We start from the raw sequence: 19,109 nt of genomic DNA on the forward strand, positions 1-19,109 counted from the left end.
ATATGCCTGTCGACATGTCCAAATGAATTCCGACGAATATGTCCGAGATGCCTAATATAATATAATATATAATATTTGTATGGCTTTAAATGATTATTATTATTATTATAGTAATAATTCTTGTAATACGAATATTATATTATTAAATTAAATTATATTTAATAAAATAGCATAAATATACAATAATATTGATAAACATATGATAGTTAAAACTTACCTGATAAAAATGTATGTTTTTTAAACTACAATAATTCAATATTAATGTCTTAAAAACTATGCTACGTTCTTGCAGTATAATAACTTCACAGTAGTAAAACTAAGTTTTCCAATCGAAATTTGTCCAATGTCCAAAGTTGTGCAGGGCCTTGTTTGGAAACTGTATAAGATCTTACAAACATGTTGAGAAATGCAAACGCACACTAGATTGTAAAGTACAAGATAACCGGTAAATTTATATTCAAAGTTGGCCGGAAATCACGTAGTACCGGATAGATTCCCGTTACTGAAAAGGCACTAGGATCCGTTACGGATTTAAGCTTTGACTTAACCAGGTTGGGTCATTAATTACGTCCTTTCTCCTGCGTCGCTTGACAATGGCCTCCTCAGATCAAAGGGCGGAAACCTTCTCAGAGGTTTGTTTGGCTGAGATAAGATAACATTTGCAAAGAAAATGAATATTCGCAAACAAGGATTCGCACTGCAGCAAAACTGACTTGGCACTTTCTATCGCAGATTCACTCTGACTGATTAATTCTATTATCACTTAAATTACTGAGGAATAAGAATGTTCTTGTATTTTCTAAACAGTTTATAAAAACGTTATTGATAACTTTTTCTTTCAAATAAAGATGAATATTAAACATTAACTCATTTCCAGATATTCACAGTCATCACTTAACAGATTTCATTCTATCCTTTATGAAATTTATTATTTATTAGCCTTTAATATTTATTATTATAAAAACATCAACACAAGATTAACTGGTAAAAATAAAAATGTGTTTAAGTCGATATTTTTTTATTTAGAACTAAGTTAATTTTGGTATAGTAAAAATATTGAAGGTCGATTTGATTATAAAAATAATAATAGTTGTAGATACCTATTATAAAAACATTTCTAGAAAAATCAACGATTAAAAAATATGGACATTAACAAGATACTGCATAAAAGACAACTTAATAAACTTTTTTTATGGTTACTGTTTTTGGTGGTTACATTTAGTAATAATTTAGTAATTGTTTTTTATTATGAGTTTATCCTAAATATATTTTTGGCCCTTTTAAATACATGTCTATCAGCGTATTGATTAACTAAAACACGTTGTACTGTAAATTATCAATGAATTGTCTTAAATTGTAAGCTTCGTATCTTTCTATTAGGTATCTCTGATGGGCGAAGCATTCACTTTAATAATGCTTATAATTGCCGTCAATGTCTCAACGTTACCAAAATATTTTTTTAATATTGAGAAATTTTCATGGACTTACCAATATAAAATGTTAATATTTAGATAGTGCATTTATACAAAATATTAATTTCATTTAATTATTTTTTTCCAGGTAGAAGGGGGTGAATTGTTTGAGAAACGACAAGCAGAGCCATGCACCGCCGCTGGCAGCCCCAGTGGCGTCACAATAAAAGGTAAATGACACATTACGGGGATACACAAAATATTAAGTAATAGATTAATAATTATTAGTTGGTATTGGTTTAAACAAAAACATCATTAATTTACGTAGCACTTATATTGAAATGTTAGACTTATCGGTATTTGTAATTCAAGGCCTCTCATTTTATATATTGTTTATATAACTTTAAAAACTACAATCTCAACCTATTTAAAGGCCCATTTGCCGTACAACGGTAATTTTTTGTATATTTGGGAGCTAAGTCTAATCTCTAGACATTGTGGGGAATATGTAAATATCATTACTTGTCTTAAAAATCTACATATTATTATCATGATAAATATATAATTAATGCCAAAATCGTCATTTAAAAATTGAAAATAAAGCCATACTTTCTCCATCAAATAATACTTTTTTAATGTGTACAACATACATTCAACCTAATTATCATTCGGCATTATAACGTATTAATTTGCATGTTTGAATTGACTCCTAATTTTCAAGTATTTCATTTTGTATTTACCAAGATAATTAAATATAGTATGACAGTTATGTAATATATATATTATTTTTAATTCTAATAATATCCGTTCTTCTTTATTCCACGAATAATAAAAAAATATTCAAAAAATCAATTTATTTCATTAAATTTTATAATAAAACGTGATTTTACATGATGCTTGCCTAAAATTAGCGGATTCAATTACCAATGAACAGTCTAGAAATTGTCCTAGCTAAGCTTTATATAGTGAATAAAATTAATATTTTTAAAATTTTATAAATATGCTTCATGTTTAAGAAAGCATTCTTTTATTTATTAGCAAATTTGATTTGAATTGAAGTTGAAATATATTTCTACAATCGGTAATGTTTCTCTAAATAACAAAAAATCCGTTTTAAAGATAAAATATTTTATTTTTTACAGCAATGCTACACGTAGCTCTTGTCTTGCTGACAATAGCTACAGCTGCTAAAACAGACTGGACTGACTGCTCGCTTCCGTGCCGCTGCAAATGGATGTCAGGGAAGAAGACTGCCGTCTGCGCATCATCAGGCCTCACCATCCTGCCTAATATCAGCTCCGATATCCAAGTGTTAGATCTCCAAAACAATTACATAGCTTTTCTCAAAAGTGAAGCTTTCTATTCAATAGAGTTAATAAACCTTCAAAAAATATTTATGAAAAATACAACACTAACAGTGATACATAGAGATGCTTTTAAAAACCTGAAAATTCTTATCGAAGTCGATTTGTCCGACAATCAATTAACGATCATCCCCCAAGGTACGTTCTCCGGAAACGACAGACTAAAAGTACTCATTTTAAGTGGCAATCCATTACGGGAATTGGCAAATGAGCAATTTCCTGCATTGCCTCATTTACGCTCCCTAGAGTTGGAAAACTGCAAACTCCAAACAATACAAAAGGCCGCCTTTGTGCATTTGCATCAACTAGAAAAGCTTAGTCTCAGAAAAAATTCACTCGAGACATTATCAGAAACGGTTTTTAAGCCACTTTTAAAACTAAAATCATTGGCGTTAGAGAATAATCCATGGAAATGTGACTGTGAACTTAGATCACTAAGAAATTGGTTTTTACTAAGCAAACTTCATTCAGTGTCTTTGGTATGTACAAAACCTGAAGAGTTTAAGAGCAAAGTATGGGAAGATATAAGTCCACAGGATTTCGCTTGTCCACCGGTGGTGAGAGTTACAGAGAGTATGGTCCAGAGAGATGTAGGAGAAAATGCAACATTTGGCTGTCAAGCGAGAGGTGACCCAAATCCTCGGATTACTTGGCTATTTAACGGCGTCCCTGTAGACGGTCAAAATTCAACAAATTCTGACCAAACTATTATCATAGAGCTGGACGATGGCCTACTAGAAAAATGGATTAATCTGACGATAGTTAATTTGACAGATTCAAATTCTGGAGAATATTCATGTGTAGCAAAAAACTCTCTTGGAACGGTAAGTGAAAATGTAACTCTTGTACTACCACAGGTAGTAACCGCAACAACTTTAAGTAAAGCTGATATTTATTCACCGCTGATTGGCATAGTTTGCGGTGGAATCGCAACGGTTGCTCTTTGTATTATTCTTGCATTAGTGTGTGGTTATCAAAAGAAAGCAACAATCAACAGACAAAAGGGACGAGTGAAAGGAAGTGGTAGTTTTGTGGACCAAGAAAAGAAACTTCTTGATATATCGATCGCGTCAACTGCTGAGCAGTCTCCCGGACCTTGGGGTTCAGAAATGATGAGAGGGTCAGATTCAGAAGCAAGACTTCTCGATGGTTCTTTATCAGTACCGTTAGATACATGTGAACCAATGCATACCTATAAGGAACAAAATCAATCCACTAGTGTAATGATCCCGATAAACACGGCGTACCCGACTACTGTAGGAGTTTACCCGCCGCCTCCAGAATTTTCTTCAGGTATCTTGCCTCCAACAGGCTACGGTAATATATTTATATCAGTTTCCGTATCGCAGGACCCTTATTCAGATATTCAGAGATATCCGGACCTGCTTGATATTCCTTATAAAGGGACAAGTTCTGTGGCAAGTGGTTGTTCGAGTTCATCGCCATGTTCAGTTCCCAGTGTTTCGTATGCAACATTGCCCCGCAAACTTGTAAGGCATGGTGATATTAAAACAACCATGCCAGTAAATGACAAATTGGGTCCAAGGATAACCGTTGAAGGTAGCTCTATACTCTATCACCCAGAAGGAAAAGAAACCCCACCTCCCCCTCACCCACCTCAATGTTCACCTTTCGTGACGGAGTATGTTTCCCTCTAACACAATCATTTTTAATCATTGTAAATATTACTATTATTGTTATATTGTAAATATATCCATCTTATTGTATTGTAAAATAATATCAAACTGATTTTTTGATCGATTATGTCTCTTTGGATTGTTTCGAATTTATGATATATTCAGTAGATGATTTCAGAGAAAATTTATTAAAATATATAAAAATATACATTGATGTTTTATTCCTCAACAAATATTAATAATATCAACTGAAGGTACTTGATGTAATTTGAATTTAATTTCTAATGAATTTCAGTTTTGTACTATTCCATTTAAGTTGTTTTTTTGCGACTCTGGTTTCGCCTTTTGGTATTTTCAGGCACTATGTGCACTCACTAAAAGGTGAATTACGGTGAAAGGTGAAAACGAATACAATTAATTCTAACTTATAAAATTAATACAGTACCAACTATTCATAATTTCTTGACTTAACTCATTTAGTGCTGACACCGCGACTGGCGCGTTTGCATTAGTTGGCCATTATATATAATTAACACGATTTTTTAAATGTTGTATGTAATTAGTAGGTCAGCAGTGAATGTAGTATAGTGGGTGATAAAGATTTTACCTACTTTATTTTTAATTTTAATTTATTATATAAGTTAGAAATAATTTTATTCGTTTTCAGTGTGTTACCTTTTGGTGAGTGCAGATATTACCTGAAGATTCCGGAAAGCGAAACCCGGGTTACAAAAAACGAGTCAAATGGAATAGTACAAAACGTAAATCTATTACAACCTCAACAAATACTTAAATTTTCTTTAATTATTGTAAAAATCAGACAGTGTTTATGAAAGTATCACTAAAATACATGAGAATATAAAGCTACTGTAGTACTGTAGTACATAATTATTATTATCAAATTTTATAATTTACTTAAATAGTTTAGATTAAATAATAAAAAAAATGTATTTTGATAATTATTGTCAACGATAAAGACTTTAATAAAAAAATTAAATACAACAAAATATAGGTACTAACAATGTACTCTCGTATGCTGAAAATTAAAAAAAAGTGTATTTCAAAGGGCTATTATATTCGTGTATAATACAGGTTGTTTTTTTTTTTTGTTAAATATGAAAAGTTTTGAAATATTTATTAAAAAAACTGTCGAGCGGGTTAAATCACCAGGGGATTCCGCTACACTCTGCCAATTATATAACATTAATGACTGACAGAATTTCATTTCCACGATGTCACGGCGTAATTATTATTACTTGACATTCAGATGATGTCACGCCATGTGTCATGTTTTAAAAAATACAATTTAGTGTCCAAACGAGGGTATTTTGCGGGCGATACCATCTCCGACAACATGCAGGTCGTTCACCGCGACATGAAAAATTCTCATTTGTTCCGAGCACGAGGACGACCTCTGCATATGAATATATGGATTTCGAGAGTCAAAAAAGACAATTATTTCAAGTTTTGTCAAAGCACACAACATTTCCATTATTTATATTGTGAACTATGATTATTTTCCAGGAATACCATCAACCTAATCATAATAAGTTATCATAATGATGCTAAATAGTTTTATTAAGTCAAAAATAAATAATGGTAATTAGGTAAGTACTCTAATCAAATAAACAGTCTTTAAAAATGAAAACATTACAATAATTTGTGGTTAACGTGGGCGGTTACATGTAAATTGTACGGATAACTTTCACCGTAGCACAGTTCGCCGTGAACTTTCTTATTGGAAAGAAATTTCTGTATACTATACTGTCATCTATATTTATAACACCGAGATGAAAAAATTACGCGTCGTTCATAGAGAATTGTAGACAATAATGTTCTAATTTTATCAGGTCCTAACCTAACCTTACCTAATCTCGCGTAACCTAGCCTAACCTAACCTAACTTAACCTAACCTAACCTAACAAATAAACCACTATATCGGCTATTTTCAAAATTTGTTTGCCGCTGGCTTCCTGTAAACCGACAAGAACCGTGTTCTATTTAGACATGAATTTTATCTCAGTACTATACGACCCAAATAGGTTGGACGGTGTTTAATATACGACCAATATATTTCCGATACAACATTTTACAGTGAAATGTGCTACGGAAAACTGTAACATACATACGTACAAATTTACGGAAACGCATGTGGACGACCTCAAATCGATGTGAATATATAATAATAAGCTTAGGAAGACTGATATATTATTAAATTTAGAGCGTAGTCTAATAAACCAATTTTGGTAAATCAGTCTGGTTAGGTAATGAGTACTGAATGAACGACAATGAAACTGTAAAAATAGTCTTATCGAGCGATGCAATAGGAGCAAGAAGAAAAGTCAGGGAAAAACTTTACCAGCTAGATACAGCTTTCGATGACTGTTGCATACTAATTATTGAGGTACCGAATTGGCTTTTCATACATTTTTTTATTATTATGCATATTATGGAATCAAGGGGTTGGTACGTGGGTGACAAAAAAATCTTCATACAGAACGTCGGCTTGATACTTCTACATAGATTTTATAAGATGATAGTATAAAGACAACAAAACAGCTGTTTGTAGACATCAGTTGTAGAATATTGTGTCAGTGAAGGCGACTCATTAAAGTGTTGGTATCGTTCTTTCAAATGACATCGTTCCAAAGTTATTTCATCGTAGCTGCAGTGCCAGAAGAATCTGTCCTTCCATTACTAATGAAAGAATACGGAGCATAAAATAAAACAATTGAGGTTATATAACAAAAATATAGGTGTTAAATTAATAATATCGACTGACGATACTTGCAATTTTGTTTAAATACTCGTAGTACATTTTTTAACTCCTGCATTAATTCTATGTTTAAAGACAATTTATTTTTACTTTCTTAATTATTATGTTTAAAATAATTAGTGTATTACACCACCAAAATTTGGGTTTATAAAAAAGATTGAAATAAAGTAGTGTTGAACTAAAATCAAGTAGAATAATATATCACTCATTGTAACAAATTATTCATGAATAAATTAAAAGTTAACAACTATTACTGTTTATCCAATAAGTGAGTACCTACTGTTATTAAATATATTAAGAGATAGCCCAGTTGTATAATATTCAATTCACAATAGAAATGAACTAAACAAATATTTTCACCATAATTAACTATATGTGTAATAAAAAAAACAATTTAACAAAAAGAATAAGCTATGTTACGTAAGGTTAAAAAGTGAACTGCCTACTTACAAACAGATAAATTTTTAATCGCAGTCTACCGTAAATTTACTTGTAGATTAGAATACTACCTTAACATTCCTTCAGTAGTTTGTATTTCTAGAAAACAGGAATTCTCTCAAACATCATAGAAATTGGAGTAAGTTTATTTAGTACGGCTTGAAGCAATACTCGGACATTTAAGGTTCTACGGCGTAGATATATTCTACGCCTCTTTGGCGTAGCACTTACTACTAACGCTGTCTAAACAAGCTTTCTCAGAGTTTTATGTTAATAAAAACAATCCCTATGGAAAATTTAGTAGGTTTATTTTCAATTATAGATAAATTTATATGTATTAAGTAATGTGAATGTTATTTCATGTTTTATTTGAGTTGTGCAAATATTTTGATAATTAAGAATTATTATTCATGGCTAGGTATTATGATCTAACGTTTTTTCAATAGGTTATCTTTAGGAAGAGCACTTAAATAATTATAAAGTGAAAATTTCATTATTTAACGTGTACTTAACTCACATTTTTAATAAAATACTGAAGAAAATGATGATCTATTAGTGGTATAAAAATTCCTAATATTGCACTTATCTAAAAAAAGAAGAATTCGTAATTAATAATATTTAAGTAAATAATATAATTATTTACAAATGGTTGGTAGTTTATATGGGTAAATATTTTTTAAAATACTTAGCATAACAATTTTATTTAAACGTTGAGCTAATAAAAGCCTAATTTTATTATTTTTTTCTGAGATTTCATGGCGAAGTTGCACTTTTTATGATGTTGTCAACTTATATGTGTACAGTTTTTTTGATAGTACGTTTTACTCAAATAGTATTGTACATATTATATTGTATTGTGGTGAAGAGAAATAAACTAAAATTCTCAAATTACGTAGGTACCTTCAATGATTTAAACTAATATCTTAAAGATTTAAAAAAATATATTAATTTTCACCATCTACGTTATTATAAAAATACCTATGTGTGTTTAATGGTGAATGCTACAATCTCATTCGTGTGTAAAATTTTTATTGTAGTGTTTTATTTCAACAAATTTGGTATAGATTATAATATGTTCATTATACTTAATTACTAAGTTACTATATTAGATAATTTATACTTATATCTATATATAGGTATAATATTATCTACAGGAAAGCTTGTTTTAAATATTTTTATACAACAGACAGAAATATATAATATTGCTTAAATATGTACATAGTTATTAATAATATGCGTTACTGTATTTATAATAAAAGTATTAAAAAATAAAAACTACATAAATTACACAAATCAGGGCCAACCCATATTATGCTTGCGCTATAACTCATTGGCGCCATTTACATAGCAAAATATATGTATACATATACAATGACTGAGGGATAATTTATGAAGGGTGCGAAGTATTTAGGGACCCAACGTGACATTAAAGCAATCGTGACCAAGAACCATTATCTTATAAATGCACTAAAAGCTCTACGTAAAATGTAAGTAGATAAGTAATTTTGTATTAATACGAATACCGATAGTAAAAACACCTACCTTGGCAATTTTTTTAACAACTTTTTTAATAATCAACTTAGAAGTAATGAATGAAATAAAAAAAAATAAAAAAAGGATCTAACGCAAATAATAATATAGAATATTATTAATAATTACTACTGCATATTATAAATACTGGTCTCATCTTTTTTAATCTATTTTTAAATTTACAACATATTTCGTGGGTATATGCTTGAACACTAGTTTATATTATAGACCTTTTCTTCTTGATGCTATATGCGTAGTGAGTATAATATGTAGTGTTATCGAACTGTTATTCTCTTGGGTATACTAATAAAGGTAGATACTGTGGTTTAAAAAGTAAAAGAAATGTTTTTTGGCTACGTATTTTTTTGGACGGTTGCGTGGTAGGAATGCGAACTTTGCTAAAATTGTTCGTATTTATCCATGTGTCATTGACAAATATTTGAGATGTTGGTAGTCTCAAATGTTAGTAGTGATAAGGTACGTTGGTGATTCTAATTAGGAGAGAGATATCAATATTATGTATTTTATTGATGTTCTTTGTACTTTGTCATGCTAATAAATTATTGTAAATATAATAGTAAAATTTAAACTTCGGGTAAAAAATCTTAGAGAATATAAATATATAGCGATAGGAATCACAAACTATTGAAAGTATAAATATAAAAATAATTGTGAATTTTACCTACACATTTGTTACAGAGAAAAAAATAATAAAACTTGTAAGTTTAAATTAAATCAATATTTTTACATAATTATATAATATGAGGGGTAAAAATTAGCTATAAAAATATCAATATTTAAGTAAGAGCATCTAATTTTATATTTTCTGAAGAGGAACAATTGGACAATTTTTTAAATACAGAAAAAAATTACTCCGCTAATAATAACTTCTATTCTGAAATTGCATGGTGCATTCCTATATTATTTTCTCTAAAAAAACTTAAAACATGACAAACACTTTGTAATCCTATCATATAAAATACTTAACGAAAAAGCAATAAAGAAACTTGTAGTTTTTGTTTTTGTAGCACGTTGATGAATGTTTTATCTCGCCCTGGTACAGCAAACAAAAATATACAAGTTTATTCCCCCCAGGTGAAGGAACTTAGCAAAACCGACACAACTTTATTATTTATTTAATAAGTTTGCTACACAATCGAATGCGGTTTGTATCGTGCGAAGGTGAAAAGACAAGACACGTGGTTTGGGAAAATTAATAGTTTGTCATAAGAATTGGTATTGCCAAAATATTACATTATTTACAATACATTAATAATATACTGTAATCTATATAAATATATATGATTGAATGATTATCAAGATATAAATTATTATTACATAATACAATACGAGGGTAGTCCCAGAAGTACCCGACCTTACAAAGAAAACACAAAAAATATTTTTATTTCTCTACGTAGTCTCCTTTTAAGGAAATGCACTTTTCCCAGCGATGTTCAATAGCTTCGATACCCTATTTATAGTAAGAATCGTCGAGCTCCTTAAAATAACCATCAACCGCAGACTCAACCTCTATATTGTTGGCAAATCTTTTACCACTGAGCCTTTTTTTCAAGTTTTATTTTTCGCCAAATGCGGTTGTTTTTTCTTGATTTCATCCCTCAAATGCTGCAATAAGTTTGCATAATACACGCCGTTGATTGATTTTCTTTTCTGAAGATAATCAATGAAAATTACCTCACGCGCATCCCAAAAAACTGACGCCATGACCTTGCCTGCAGATGGAACTGTCTTCGCCTTCTTTGGAGCCGATTTTCTTCTTTCAGTCGATTGTTTTGACTGTTCTTTCATCTCAGGTGTAAAGTGATGGACTCATGTTTCAACCATGATTATGAATATATGCAAAAACTTTGCTTTATTGCTCTGAAACTTCGCCGATTGAAACATCCTCACGATGCTGTTTTTGTTCCATTGTGAGTGATCGCAGCACCCACCTTGCGCACAGCTTTCTCATGTCCAAATTGTCAGTCAATATGTAATGTACAGCACTTTTTGAAATGCCTACCATGTCTACTAGCTCGCACAATTTCAGTCGACGTTCATCCAATACCTTTTTTTGTATTTCCGTCACCATTTCTAGCATGGTCACCTCATTTGGTCTACCATTGCGATGTTCGTCTTGGAAACTTGTACAGCCTCGTTTTAACTCAGGCATCCAATATGTTTCTATTGTAAATAAAGGAGCAGACACCCCTAGAATAGAATCTAGCGCCGATTTGATATTGGACTGAAGCCTTTTAAATGAAAATGAAATCACATAACTATGACCAATTTTTTCCATGTTTACAAATTCACTGAGAGCGTTCACTGTTGATGGCTGAAAAATAATTACTGAACAACGTAGCATCGTCAAACTTAAAACTTAGGCTTTATAAGGTTGGTACTTTCTATCATGGTCATTATTTTCAAATAACTGCTATCTATACGTCAGGTCGGGTACTTGTGGGACTACCCGGTATTACTATAGTAATTCGTCAGTGCAACTATAAATTAATTGTATGAAATGTGATTTATTTTCATTTGCGGATATAATCCAAATATATGTATTTTTCATATACACGGAGTAATAGATTATGGTATTATTAAAAATCTGGACTACATAAAAGTAGCCTTATTTGTTTATGTGTTATGACATTTCTTGAAATTATTTAGAAAATGCATGATTTATGGTTAAGTACCTAAGTAATTTTCACAAATATTGCCATCTTGGCGTTCCAATTTTTTGAACCACACAATGGACGTAATTTTTATGTTAATTGCGATTATTTAGTCAACTGCAGTTAGTTATACATAGTTTAACACAAATTTTACAAGATTTTTAGCTTAATAATAATGCCGAAGTGTAGTATTATTAACTGTGTATCTAGTTATCATGGTGCATTGTTTTTAGACAAACTATTAAAATTGAAAAATAAATGTCATGTGTAGTATGAAGTTCTATTCAAATGAACCTGTGATATAAAGTAACAATTAAGTAACTAACCCATCTGTGAACCAGTGGTCTATTGTTTGTTTGAATGTTTGAAGACAAAATTTACACAAATATATATACACCCACGTTGGCCGCGCGGCTTAAGCGTCGGACTATTACGCCGTGGGTCCCAGGTTCAAATACTGGGTATGGTAAGTATAAATATTGTTTTTCAAATTGTGTGCGAGTCGGGGTATGGACCTAATAGGTTGAGCAAGTGACTGACATCCATTTTTCGTAAAAAACAAACATCTGTTAATACAAACCTCTACTCTTTAGAAAATCTGTGAAGTATGGTTAAATTAGTAATTTTCACAAATATGACTATCCCTCAGTTGGCATTCCAATTTTATGATCCACAAAATGGCTGTCATTTTTATGGTCATTGCGATTATTTAGTGAACATACTTACATGGTTTTACACAAATTTTACAGGTTTTTTCAATTAAATAAAAATGCTGAAGTGTGGCACTATTAACGTTTTATCTGCTTATCGTAGTGAATTAATTGTCTTTATAAACACCATGAAAATTGGCAAATAAATGTCATAACTGTAGTATAAAGTTATGTGCAAATGAACGAGCACTATAAAGTCACATTTAACTAACTAACGATTGGTTTTTTTTTTGTTTGAATTTCAAACATTTAGGCTATATTCCTATAGAGCAAAGTTTTTTCAACGCCTTTGGATTATAATGACAAAAGACAAAATTTACACAAATATATATTAAAAGGTAGGTAACTGTTGTTAATTAAAGAAGTATGTTACCTTTCTTTACTCTATCACAGTAACGAATTAGTGGCGATACGTCACCGTGGCTTTAGTAAAATGTCAAAATAAGGTTAAACTGACGACCGTATGTAAGTAAGTATACGATGGCTAAAAATAATACAATTTATTATAATATAAATAGGTAGAGGACATAGAAAGTCCTCAAATTAGGAATTATCTGAACAGATTTTGATGAGGAAAATTCACAAAACAACCTAAGTACTTGGTTCAGTTAAGGATTGAATTCACAACCAACGGTTTCAGAGGTGGATATTTTATCTACTACTTAAAATACAACGATTTTATATATATATATTATATATTTTATAAGTATAACATGAAATACTTTCTATTTATATCAAATCGAACATCACTATTATGACCATATCAAGATCCGTTGTTTATTTCAGGTTATACACTTTTTTATTTATTATAAATATTCATGTTTTTTTGAATAAATGTAAAAAACATAAAAACTATGAATCGTTAAAAAAACTTTTCTGTTTGTTGGAAAATAATAATTTTAAAGCTAAATTTTAATAATAAATATGACCATAAAATGATATTATGTAATAATAAGATGGATCCTTTAACCTTTAACCAATTCACATTCTATAAGGTTTTTATAGTAAGTTTATCTTTGACTTTAAATAAAAAATATTTTTCTTTTTAATGTTTTATGACACTTATTTCTTAATTAAAACACTTTAAAAGTAAATTATCAAAAAAAATGTATAAAATAGCAACCTACGCATTTTCCACTACGTGCCTTTGGTAGGTGTAATATTAGCCTAAATAAATATTAAAATATAAAAGTTAAATAATTCTAAATCCTCGAAATATTTTTTTCAATTTATCTATCCATCATTGGTGATTATAACAATTCGTATAACTAATTAATACGCGGCGTTTGATTTCTGTGAAAATGATGTCAGAGGTTGAAATTCAGAGATGAAATTCTGAGAAAATCACTCTATACCTATTAGTTAATGTATCCTAACAAATCAAACCTCTGTCACACCGCAATGAGTCAAACAAACCAATTCCGAAGGATGGTTATTATTGATTGTCATAATACAATGCTAACTCAAGTACTGCAATTTATCAATGGCAATATAATCGTCTGATTGCTGTCACCGACTGGTCGTCGCAATATATTTCCGAAGCTATGGTCGCTACGACATTCGGTAATTGTTCAAAGGATGTGCTCAACTGGAGTTGATTGTGATTCCGGACAAATAACATGTTCTCCTGAAACATTTTCGAAACCCTTTGATGCATAAATGGACAATGAAGACAAAAGTATAGATTCTGCAAGGTTAGTAATCATTAAGTTTAAAATAAACCAACAGATTTTGCATCACCACATAGGAACATAAGTATAGTATATTATTACTTATGTAAAAAAATTACTCTTAAAATAATTTTTAATTTACATTAATGCACAATATAAATAAGAAGCTCATATTATTACACTAAAAAATTTGAAATGAACGTATATTTTTGTTATGAGAGATACTACCCGTTTTACTTGTTTTCCTTTGACATACTCACAGGCAGTCGATGATATTATTTTTTAATTAATATGCAAATTGATACTATTATAAATAACACTACGTCTCTTAAAAATCATTTTTAAGTCGCTTACGTCATTTTAATACTTCATATTTCATAATATATTTGAATAAAAAGTATAAAAAACATTATTAATATTATATACGAGTAGCGTGCGGTGTTTTTTTTTGTAGGAATATATACGACGTGTACGTACTATTTTACAACGTTTTTCTTATCTCGTATTCTTATTTGTCCGGTGGTTCTATGTCCGGTACAAATCTTGCAATCAATTTTTAACTAACTTCCCGACTAGCTAGGCATTTGAAACTTTTAGAATATATCGGATCACGATGCCACTGCATTTTTTATTACTTTTAGCCACCTTGACGTAGAATTGAATTCATTTTCAGTTAATTCTGTTTTGTATGAAAAATTATTTCGACACCATTATTGGTTGCTAGGGGGGTCCTAGCAACAAAATTATTAATATTTACATGCGTTACTATGGAAATCAATATGAAATGTCAAAATGACATTTCAGTATTATTTCTATCAAGTACAATTTTTTTTTGATCGTTTAAGCTAGTCAAGTTGTGTTTATATGATTCAACAGAAAATTTAAAAACGTTGTATATAAAAAGTTTTTTTTATCTTGTAATTATTTAGATATTAATATTTAAATTATACATTCACAAATTTAAATAACACTTCAAAATATTATTATGATGCATTTCATACAATCGTACGTTTCTTTTGATTTATTTAGAATATTTTTTTCTAATTTAAGCTGTCATAATATAGTCATACAAATAAAAAATAAAAAAAATATGATTTTAAAAAAACAATTTTCTATTATTTACTGTCTAAATGATAGTTTGTATGTCAACCTACAATCAATTGTGATCATAAATAATTTTAAATTTACTTTTTACAAGATAACTAATGTATACCTAATTTCAGCTAATTATACTGCTATATTACACAAAGGCGTTGTTTATATGTAATATACCTACCCACTAGGAGATAAAATATATATTATATCTTTATAACTATTATTAAGTTAATAAAATAATCAGTGATGATGGTGATGAGGTATGATAATAATATGACATAATTTCCTTTTTTGCAAACCTACTAATATATGAGTAGGTATAGCTACTTGTACGGATTATTAATTATTAATGGTTTTAATACAATTTTATTTGTTATGTTTGTTTTAAGCTCCATGTATTTGAATGTTCCTATAATTTTATGGGAAAATATCTATGTTTTATCTTTATGTATTCACGCGTGTACACTGTTTCTACAAAAGTGACATAAAAACAAAATTAATCAAGTATTTTTCTTGGTATAGTAATAATAATTAATATTATGAACTTAGTCATGTTTATGAAATTCATTATTTAATTTAATTTATATTGAGGTGTTACAATATATGTTATTTTTAAGGACAATACAGTCAAGATAGTTCGAAATTATTTCGAAAATGATATGAGAAAAATAATATATGAATATAATGCTAGTATTATACTGACATAAAAAATATGTGAAAATTCATTGCATTAAGATAATTTAGTTATAATAAATTAGTAATTGAAGATACAAGGAGCCTAAGTGAATAAATTTAAAGTTTCAGTTGGTACAGACGATTTTTCTCTGGCTACTTTGTCTACGGCTGAATATAATAAAGTACTATAATGCTAATGATTGAAGCATTTTAAGCAAAGCTGTTGCAGCTTTTCGTGGAATTTATTTTCTAAAAATTGAATAATAAATAGTTTATCTTAATAGAAAAATCAAGAAAATATAAAATAATATTATGCCTTTAATATTTATCTTTGAAATACAAAGTAAATAATAAATTTAATTAGAATATTATGCTCCTGCGATCTAGTTTGTCTGACTACTATTACTTACTTAATAATTAATATTTCAAGTGAAATTTGAGATGGCTTTATTAAATAAAGGCTTCTAAGTGGCATCTCTAAAATTCTCATCTTTCTCAGATAGAGGGTTTTAATCAAAGTTTGCGTCAAAAGGGCATCATCTTAATTTAAAAAGCAATAGATCACATGCCCTTTGGAAGATGTTTTGCTTCTTCAGGGTGGAACGTGAGTATCGTCACCCGTCGGCGCCTGTAAATTAAATTAAACGCTGACAAACGCAAAATAATTAGACAAAGTGTACAAAATGAGTTAAATTTTAAGTGACGCGCACTTAACAGGGGTTTTTACTTAAAAAATAAATTGTATTATTGTACGAAAACAATTTAGTACGTGTTATTCATTTTTGTTTAATCTGACAATGTTTTGGCGAATATAAACCGGTTAGCATAACAGAATAGATTTATCTCGGCTATGCCTATTTTGTTTACCGATGGTTTCTTTAAAAAGTTTTTGAACTTAAATTTATATAATTTGGACTGCCACATGATTTAATTTTTGGGTCTAACTATGTGATGAATATTATATAAATATTTGAATAATTAAGATACTTATAAAAGAGTACGATCATAACTGAGGATCACTAAATGGTAACAATGCTCCCTTAATACCCACTAAGTCGATTACAGAAATACAGACCCCACCAAACTAATCCGCCTTGAACTACACTAATACCTATAGCGTATCACGAGGTCTTACGCTTGGTGTGAAGAATCACTAGTTGTTTATAAATATCTGGGAAGGCCTCAGAAACGATTACCAAAAACCAAAGTAGCCACGCAGGCAAGTGTGTTTTGACTGAGTTTACAATACTATGATAAAAGTGCATACGAAAGAAACGGGTAACTATAGAGAATAGATGAAAATAAAATAATTTTGTATAAAACCAACGATACATTCAAAGTATGAAATTACAAATCCAAATTTAGTAAACAACCTGACTAACTTGAGTAGATATATGTATACGATAAAAAATGGGGTGCTGAAAGAAGTAAAAACACCATAGAGAGAACTTCAATGGTCAATGTTGTATGATCATATTGATGTGACGATGGGCTACAACAAATGTCACTCATTTTTTTCTACATTTATGATAAAGTCACATCGTAGCAATATATTTTTAAAGCTCTGCATATTTTGGTTAATCTAACTGTGTGAAGCGTGCAATTAAAATATAATAAATAACATACAAAACAAATTCTAGTAAGAATACAAATAATATCTGATTTGTTTTCATGTTATGTATATTAAAAATAACATAAATTAAATATTTAATTAAAATCTTTGTTACGTAAAGTTTGTAATCTTCTTCTTTATTTGGTCATATCCGCCCCTTAATTGGAGCATATGGACACCACGCGGCGCCTTCAAGAATTCTTGTCGCTCGTCAGTCTTCTTGCTTTGTTCCAAGTCAAACTAGAATCCCGTAGCTTTGTCGTATATACTATAGATATAGTATTTAGCGGCCTTCCAGGATGCCAGAATCCGGTCGGCTTGAAGAACAAGCAAGTCAAGTTGAGCTTCTCTTCTGGCATCCACAGCACATGGCCGATCCAGGTCCAACGTCCCCTCTTCACTCTCATCATGATGAGAGGCTGCTTGGTGCGTTCTCTTATCTCCTCATTACTCCTAAAGTCATACCACCATACACCCAGTATCCGTCGCAAACGCCTGTTTTCGAAACTCAGTATAAGGTTGCTCTGAACCTTCGTAAGGTGCTATGATTCGCTACCATAAAACAGCACCATCAGAATACAAGTGTCGAATAGGCGGCATTTGGTTTTAAAGTTAGTAATTTGTGTATTAAACTAAATAAAATAATGTACAAGTCAACTTTGAGTATTAGATTTTTGTATCGTAGGGCTAATAAACCCTTTGGTTGGGCCATTTGTATTCCCATTCCATTCCTTATCTTTTCACCTACCTCCTAATCCCCAGTGTTATTGTCACCGGACAATCAATGAGCAAATTGCGGGTCATGAGAGACCGTGTTGCAAGGAGACATTCAGTTACGACCAACCAGCCGACGCCAGCGGGCTTCTGACAGCTTATCGTGGCAAGGAATTTAATTGAAAAATCAGGAGTTACTCAAAACATATCTAAAAGACATTCGTTCAATCATACATACAAATCATTCATCAATATCATAATCATCCGTAAACTGTGAAACAAGTGCGCGAACAGGGTGACCCAAAACAACCAGTGCGTGTGTGTATGATCTGGGACCAGTGCCAGTGCGCGCCAGCCCTCATCTCACCAAAAGATCAGTGCCTCATATTCTTGTTCATCACCACCTTCCCCTAAATCCGGAATTCCCAGCATCACCTTCCAATTAATACAGTACACTGCGAAATGCTCAACCACCCTTAATGATACTGTTGTGATAAGCAAGTTTTGTCTTAATCAAATATTGTATGGAATTTGACCTGTATACTAATTTATTTAGGGCAGACATTGACGGGATGACCTGTTATTATTTAATATTAAATATGACCTTGTCTTCCTATTCAGAATTCTAATCAACTGCTGCGTAATTATTTAAAATTATGCCAAAGGGTCAAACACAATAAGTGAGCGGACCTTCGTTTCTCACACCTATTAAGCGCCAGCCACACTATGTACATACAGTTCTTGCAGTTTATTTCCAACGAAAACAAAACGTGTTTAGAATTTGCAAATGGCACAGGCGCG

At 30.5% G+C, this 19,109-nt stretch overlaps 1 protein-coding gene across 1 annotated transcript; it reads left to right on the forward strand.

Moving 5' to 3' along the window:
- The first annotated feature begins 593 nt into the window (after positions 1 to 593).
- On the forward strand, positions 594 to 4,434 carry LOC147078197 (uncharacterized). The gene is made up of 3 exons (XM_085940183.1): positions 594 to 632; positions 1,561 to 1,642; positions 2,555 to 4,434. Exons 1-3 carry the CDS (start codon positions 594 to 596, stop codon positions 4,432 to 4,434), a joined length of 2,001 nt encoding a protein of 666 aa, XP_085796309.1.
- Positions 4,435 to 19,109: the final 14,675 nt, after the last annotated feature.

The sequence above is a fragment of the Rhyacophila brunnea genome, unplaced genomic scaffold, assembly GCF_057557595.1.
Source record: "Rhyacophila brunnea isolate RB1 unplaced genomic scaffold, BYU_Rbru_1.0 scaffold_12, whole genome shotgun sequence".
Taxonomy (NCBI): domain Eukaryota; kingdom Metazoa; phylum Arthropoda; class Insecta; order Trichoptera; family Rhyacophilidae; genus Rhyacophila; species Rhyacophila brunnea.

Excerpts from the sequence above, each read along its gene's own strand:
- LOC147078197 (XM_085940183.1), top strand. The coding sequence starts at position 594 with ATGGCCTCCTCAGATCAAAGGGCGGAAACCTTCTCAGAG. Across the intron at positions 633-1,560 it reads GGGCGGAAACCTTCTCAGAG|GTAGAAGGGGGTGAATTGTT; the intron begins GTTTGTTTGGCT and ends ATTTTTTTCCAG. Across the intron at positions 1,643-2,554 it reads CAGTGGCGTCACAATAAAAG|CAATGCTACACGTAGCTCTT; the intron begins GTAAATGACACA and ends TATTTTTTACAG.